The sequence below is a fragment of the Protopterus annectens genome, chromosome 2.part1 (assembly GCF_019279795.1).
Source record: "Protopterus annectens isolate FY-2018-M chromosome 2.part1, PAN1.0, whole genome shotgun sequence".
Classification (NCBI taxonomy): domain Eukaryota; kingdom Metazoa; phylum Chordata; order Ceratodontiformes; family Protopteridae; genus Protopterus; species Protopterus annectens.
The window spans coordinates 1,530,219,318-1,530,226,997 of record NC_056729.1 but is presented as its reverse complement, the minus strand read 5'-3'; the positions used below and the strand labels follow the sequence as shown (position 1 = coordinate 1,530,226,997).

The window sequence follows — 7,680 nt, the reverse complement described above, 5'->3', positions numbered from 1 at the left end:
CCCTCTGTTTATCTTGGTTGGGTTTTTGGGGGAGCAGGGGCCGCTGTTTTTGGGGGTTGGGAGATTGAAAAAAATCCAAATCTGGGGGAGTTTTTGGGAGATGCAGAACTTAATGAAATTAAATCTTCTGCCAAAGTAAGCATTTGAGAACTAGAAGAGGGCCTGGTTGTGGGGGGTTTAACAGGCACTGTCTTAGTAGTCTTGGCTGCTTTAGCCCTGGCGAAGGCCTTAATGGACATGGCTGCTGGAGGCCTAGCAGCACCACGTGCTGGGGTAGAGACATCCAAGGAATGGTGTCTGATAAGTCAGTGGCAACCACCGCAGTGGATAAAAATTCTTAGGCCCATTCAAGAGTGGTAGCCAGGGCCTCAGTTGTAGAGATAGGTTCAGCTGTACTTTGATCAGTTTTCTCGGTTTCGGCCAAAACCGAGACACTCGCGGTTTGCTTAACCATGGTTTCGGCCGAAACCGCGGACCGCGAGTGTCGGTCTTTATCTTTGCGCTTTTGGCAGATTGGGTAGTCGGAGGATCCACGCGGCATAATGTACGTAAAATCAGAACCGAAAAACTGTTCTGCAAACTCCGACCGACGCCTAAGCGTTCGTCGGTTGAAAGAAGCACAGGCGAACAGGCTGCTACGTCGTGGGCTGGGCCTAAACAAGGCAGACAATAAGAGTGGAAATCTTTATGAGGTATTTGTTTCCCACAGGTTAAACAATTATTAACTTTTTCTGACATCGGCTGAGGCAAGGAAGAGTCCTAACGGGTACTTAGCTTTAGAAGTCTTCAAGTAGTATTCGGTAGAAGTAATCTCTGGATCCGACCGACCGGCACTTGCGAACAGCTTCTGCTTGGCGCCACGCAAGAAAGACTGACGAAAATGGCGTCGGCTGATGCTTTTATACCCGAAGACCAACAGAGATGACGTCGGGTGAAGTGCGACATCAGCCGAAGCCGGACCCGGACTTTGGAATCCGGCCGACTGAAGGGCTGCCTGACGACAGGACAACCCAGTTGTTATGACTGCAGATGCATCCATGAAGGACATCTTGTCCTTCTTCACTGATTCGTTCAATCTGCTGAGGTCCAATATTGGCCTCCAATCTCCGGTTCACTTTGGAACTAAAAAGAACCCTGCAGTAAGTTCCGGATCCTATCTGGTCTGCTGGGACGGGCTGGGTGACTCTTTGCGAGCAACTTGTTGATCTCCACAGCTGCCTGATCCCTGTGATTGGGTGGTACATCTAGGATCCTTTTGGGAACAAACGTTGATAGGGAAAAGGGTATGACATAGCCTCTGGTAACAACTCTTTGTACCCACTTGTCTTGGGTGATATTTAGCCAGGCTTTTTGGTACAAAGAAATGCGACCTCTGACTGGCCCCAGAGAAGCGCAGTCGGGCTCCACATCAGGAGTGCTGATAAGGCCGTCCTCGAAAGAAATCATGGCCTTGTTGGTATTGCGGACCACCCCTGCCTCTAGGGCGATGTCTGCAGTTTCCTCCTCCTCTGCCTCTGAAGGAGGATTCACTCTGTGTCAGCAAAGACCCTCTGGGATTTCTTGAACCACATTTTACCATCCATTTGACCCTTTGGGTATGGTCTGGAAAGGACAGTAAAACGCACTCCCACGGCAGAAAGTGTCTTTCCTTCTTGCTCACACTGAGTGAGTGTATCCTTCACCTTGGAACCAAACAATGAGGAATCATCAAACGGGGCGCTGGTGAAAGTAATCGAACAGTTCCGCAAAATTACATAAGTGCATCCAGGAATGGCACCTCAAGGCAACTCCGGAACCCGCTGCTCTACTCGCTCCATCTGCAGCATAAGATATAAGTTGCATGGAGGAGTTAACCACAGAATTTAAGGTGGACAACTGAGTAGAAATTTTGTCAGGAACTCCTTCAGTACACGCACCTTGTATAGAATCTCCTAACTCCTTGAGGAGATCCCTCTGCAACCTTGTGAAGTGCGTGAGATAGTTCAACGATCGAAGGGTAAAGGCCGCTGAACTAAAAACATGCATCCCAAATCTGTCCATCTGCCGAGACTCCTTGTTTGGCGGATGAACAGATGAAGAGGTCTCCGCTAACTCCTCCTTTGTAGCCGCCACCACCACCATGGCATCTACGGGAACACCCTTGGACAAGAACTTATTTGGTCTCCTGGTGACTGGCTCCATGGTGTCAGGAGTATCCCACACCTTTCGACTGACTAGATCCATTAGTTCATCAAAAGGTGGAGACACCAAAGAGGCAGAAGGCTGAGACCCGAAAGCCTTCAGGTACACAGACTCCTCATCAGAAGGGTTAATAGTGGGCCAGTCGCAACTCTGCCTAAGGATCTCTAAAATGTCCACAAAGGAGACATCAGAGGATGACTTGGGGAGCTCTTCAGACTCCTCGAGGTCAGTGTCCGATGTCAAAGACTCATCCTGGAGTCAATATGTTCCCTCTTACATAACCTCTTCTGGGGAGGTTCCTTGGAAGGATATTCTGGGGAAGCCTCAGAAGAGTGGGGGCCACCAGCTGATGGCTCCTGAGGCTGCGAGTCACTACTGTCTCCAGAGAGAGTAGGGGATGAGACTGAAGTGGGTGCTCTCGGGGGAAGAGTGCTGGTGCCAGTGGTAGGTGCTGGAGAATGAGACAGCACGGTCCTCATCATCTCAAATGCCGACCTCTCCGGCTCCGAAGACCTCCCCCGCTCCGAAGAGACTCGTGTCGGCGCCGGAGTTGTCGGCTCCAAGACAGATGCAAGGTCCAAGCTCACCCTGGCCGACACACCGAGAGGAAGGCTCGGAACCAAAGAAGATAGATTCCAACCCTCCCTGTCAGTGCAGACAGGAGACCTTCGGCCCCTGGACAAGACGGACGGCACAGAGCGTGTAAGAGCTGAACCCGGCTCCAAGGCAGCAACAAGTTGAATTGGAGCTGGCATTTCCACCATTGGCACCAAGCACTCCGGCACCAAAAGGCCACTATGGCTCGGAGGAGGAATAGCAGACAAGGGCAAAGCTGGGTCAAGTGGCTCTGGAGCCAACTGGGTCGGAGCCAACAATAATTTTGGCAAGGCAGACGACTTCAGGAGTCTCAGCACTACCCTCTCTACATCTTCTTCTGAAAGGGTCCTCAAAGACCTGGAAGACATAGTTTGGGATCCTGACCTGGGGGGCACTGGAGACTTAATTCTTACAGACCGGCTCAGAATAGCCGAGTCAACTGCTGTATCAACTGTTTCAGAGATCGGTTCCAAAACCCCTGTAACCGACTCGGACACCGCCATGATCCTCTCCTTCGGCTCAGAAGGCTGAGGAGTCGAGGAGGCAGATTTGGATTACCTCGATTGTTTAGGAGGTGGCTCCGAGACACCAGCCGGTGGTGGAGAAGGCGTTTTTGAGGATTTTGATTTCCCAAACATAGAAGAAGCGGAACAACTGTTTAGTGCTTCCTCAAAGCATCCTTTCAATAGATCCTTGAGTATGAGTTTGTTCTTCCTCTCCTGTAACACTCAAGGAGAGAAAGCATGGCAGAACACAACTCCTGTAAGTGGATGGCCCCTAGGCAGTGGACACAGCTACCGTGGCCATCCGTTAAGGACATCCTTTGGGAGCATTTCATACACTTTTTGAACCCCGAGGGTTTATGCTCCTTACTTTCCTTCAACATATTACACACACAGCCCAGAGAGATTGAAAAGAGAGAGAGAAAAGGAAGGTAGGACTAGGTCCTGTAACTAAAACGGGCCTAGCCCTAAAAAGGAATTATACAAGGACTAGGGGGTTGGGAGGATGGTCTAATGGTGGTTGCCTTACTTACAACAACACAGCAGGAGAGGCTCTCACAAGGGCTGGGCTGATTGCTGCTTACACAATGGCTGGCGCCTTAGCTAGCCTAGTACTAACCTATGAACCTATGAACCTATGAACTAGGTCCTCTAACTTAAACAGGCCTAGCCTGGTGCAGTGAAACTAGGTCTTCTAACTTAAACAGACCAGAAAGGAAAGCCCATGCACACAAGAAACTGTAAATGACAATAACTTTCTATTCTTAAGAAAAAACAGGTAATAAACTTGCAATCCTAGTAACTTCACAAGCGGATCCTCGCCAAAAACAATGTCAAAATAGCAGAAACCAACTGCTAACAGTGACCAAAAAAGGTCAGAACAACAACAGACAAGACAACGGGAGCCCCTGTTGACTAAGAGTGGAAAAACACCAAAAACTCTACCTAATAATCAAAAAATGCGCAACCGCGCCTAAGACTAACTGGTACACAGGATACCAATAAACAACTAGAAAACTAAGTTGCACTCAACAAAGGCAAGCAAAGCAACTGCCTGATGTATTAGCAATACTAAATATACAATAATATACAATAATAAAGCATTAAACAAGATACAATATGAAGAATTTTAAAAAACTTAGCCAGAGCCAAGAGAAGCACAACCGAACTCGTCAACACAGCAAACGAAATCTGGGGGTTGTACTGGTGGACCATGGGATACCTGCTTAGCCACGAGCCAACCAGAAGTCTTCCAGCTTGTAAACTGGCCGGGTCGAAGCAGAGGATCGGCTCCGAACCCATATGTAAAAATGAAGGTGAGATCAGACTACATAACATGTATAAAATACGTAAGTGCTTTCGTTTAAAACAGTGTAAACTTCATCAGACAAAGGTGTAGGACACAGCAAACATTTAAATAATACTAAAATGCATCCGATTGGACACAGGAAAACAATTAGCAATAACCTGAAAAATTAACCGTTGCAATATATGTTAAAAGTGCAATACTTATAAACATTATATTTGAATCAGAAAGCCTAATCAAATAAAATATTGTTTTGACACACTAAAATGCTACTGTTTCCACTATTCTTTTAAATGTCTTTGCACATTTTAGTAACGGTATCTGATGAAGTTCCGGTTCTATGAGCGGGACGAAATCCTGTTTATTAATTAAAAGGATAATCTACTTTATGGTCGGATTTTTTACTGGCTTACAGTTAAATTTGTTGGATGGACTTTTGAGAGACTGTTTTCTTTCTGCATGCAGTTTTCAATTTTTAGAGTCTTTTAAGTGGTTTTAAGAGTTTTTCAGTTTTTTATAATAGACAAAGAATTAGATGCACATAAGTCACCTACCAATTCCTCTGGTTCCTGTCCAAGGAATGGGACATCCTCCTCTGTTGTTGATTCGGTGGATAATTTGCAGACCTGTAATTGTAATTCACCCTCTTGTTCCAGAATCGTTCTGACCGTCGCACCCCAGGCTAGTCCAAAGGGGCCTGCTGATTAGTGAAAACCTGGCCGTTTTCATCTCCACGGTCAGAGAAAGAAACAGTCCTTTGTTGCCCTTTGGGTGGACTAGAGTATGCCTTTTTCATTTAAGTAATCAAGTCTGTCCCTTTCCAATTTGTGTTTTTTCCATTGGTTTATGGCTTTACTTATGTTGTCTATTTCAGAAAAACTTCTATCATACTGCACTAAATTGATGAAAAGCATTATCTTGAATAATAGTTTCATCCATGGTTTTAACAGTTGAATACAGCTCATCCATTTCTTTAGAATTATAACGGACCAACAGTTCCATTAGCTTACAGCCACGTCTGTCATAAATACTAAGTACATTTTTCTGTAATGGTGAATTCTCCACTAAACCAGTAGGGTTCTTCCAGTACCGCAGGCCCTCTGGGACCTGCCTATGCTTAATGCATTCTCTAAAATATACATTTTCATGAAAATGTTTACGATATCTGGTTAAAAGTTCAAGATACAGGGTTAAATTACCTTCAATAGCTGTTTGATGGACCACACCCCCTGGAGGTGAAGGTACTGCTGAACTGAGCCACTGTTCCAGCCTCAAGTTGTTTCTAAAATTTGCAGTTACAGATAAATTACATGCATTGTATCTTACTGCAGTCTGGGCTTGAAAATGTTCCTGGCCAGGTGGAACACCGTCAAAAAATGAATTAGAAGGTCTTATATGTGAATGCAGCTCTCCTGAGCCATTCTGCAACCCTCCATTTACTGTGTTTTGCGAATGTTGAGTCGGTTGCTGCATTAGCAAAGTTAAGTTGTTAACAGAAATTTGCAATTGATTAAATTCTGTTTGCGAGACATGCCTTGTATTCATCTGGGGACTGTCTTCTGCCATATTAACAACCAGGAACATACAAAACCAAAAACTGAGAAAATAATAATAATCCAGAAGGCAGAAATCTCAACAAACACACTATTTAAGGCATCTTTAAAACTTTATTCCATAAGCGCTTTTGGCTAGAAAATAGCAGCCTTCTTCAGACATTTAAAAAATCATATGACTAACTCTTTTATAGCCCACCCCAACCACTTACATCTTAAAGACATAGCATTTTGAAGCAAATGAGTTTTTGAAGTTTACATACGAGCTAGGAGTGAACTCTATATCTTACTTGGATGCAGAATTAACTAAAACAGAGGCTGGTTTAAAAGCTTGTGTTTATAGGAAAAAAACATATTCAAATAAATACTTGCATTTTACAAGTAACCACCCAGGGGTGTAGACAGGATTTTCAAATTTGTACTGACAGCTCCTAGACTGCTGCCACCAACAAGCCACACCCACATCTACACAGTGTGGTCCGTGCACTTCCTTAAACTGCTGACAGGCCACGCCCCTTTCACAATGCCACTCACTGAATGAACATTGTCAACCATATGCCAAGATGGTAATTACTTGCATGATGAAGCACCTTGAGCATTTCATAACTTGCAGACTTTATTCCAGTGAAGTTGAACTCCCACACACACCCAAACTCACACAAACGTATACAAGTTAAATAGAAATACCAAGGTATTATCAAATAGTTCCAAGTGACAGTAAGATTCACATGTTAACATTGAACATCCATGAGCACACACAACATTCTCCTACTTTTCAGCATACTCATCTACTAAGAATTCAATATCACCGCATAGTACTTGTCAAATTTGTCATAATTTGTCATAAACCTTGTTAACCATAATTATCAATTACATAAATGCTTAGTGCTGTATGTATTTAATACAGGAGTAGTAATTGAGCAAAACTAGTTATTTAGTTCATTACAAATGGCAAATATAAATGTGCAGTAAATCGCTTTATTTCTAGTCAATCATAATTGACATTAAATGGATTACTTTGAAATACCCCCACAGTTGCAAGCAGCAGGGAAACACAAGATCCAGAAATTTCTCAGCTAGACACTCACATGACAAAACGCACTTTTGTGCATCTCAGTGTCATGCACTATTATGCTGGAAATAAGTTTATGCATCGATCATTGCACGGATTGAAATCTCTCAGGACTTGTTCAATATCAATGTCTATATCATCATGTATATGCGTACTTTGTCCATGTATGCACAAGCATGAAAACTAAACATTTTCCCCAACGACCCCTTCAGTCAAGTTTGTCCAAGTATTCACAAGCACCACCAAATAACATCAAAATGAATAATTTCCCCCAAGGTTCCCTTAATTACTTTTCCAAGTATGTATAAGAACAAAAATGAAACATTTTCCTGAATGACTTCAGCAGTCTGTTTGTATGCATAGTAACCACAAAATTACATCAAAATTAATCACCCCCCCAAAGGATCCCTTGAGTACTTTGTCCATGTATGCACAAGCACAAATATTAAACATTTTCCCCGACGACAA

General features: G+C 44.0%; 1 protein-coding gene across 1 annotated transcript in view; it reads right to left on the bottom strand.

The window, feature by feature from the left end:
- PANK4 (pantothenate kinase 4 (inactive)) overlaps nt 1-7,680 on the bottom strand; it is a 1,309,469-nt gene that overhangs the window by 1,069,525 nt on the left and 232,264 nt on the right. The window contains exon 7 of the mRNA XM_044063577.1: nt 5,479-6,146. Within this exon, the coding sequence (XP_043919512.1) occupies nt 5,479-6,146 (668 nt within the window). The remainder of the gene's footprint in view (nt 1-5,478; nt 6,147-7,680) is intronic.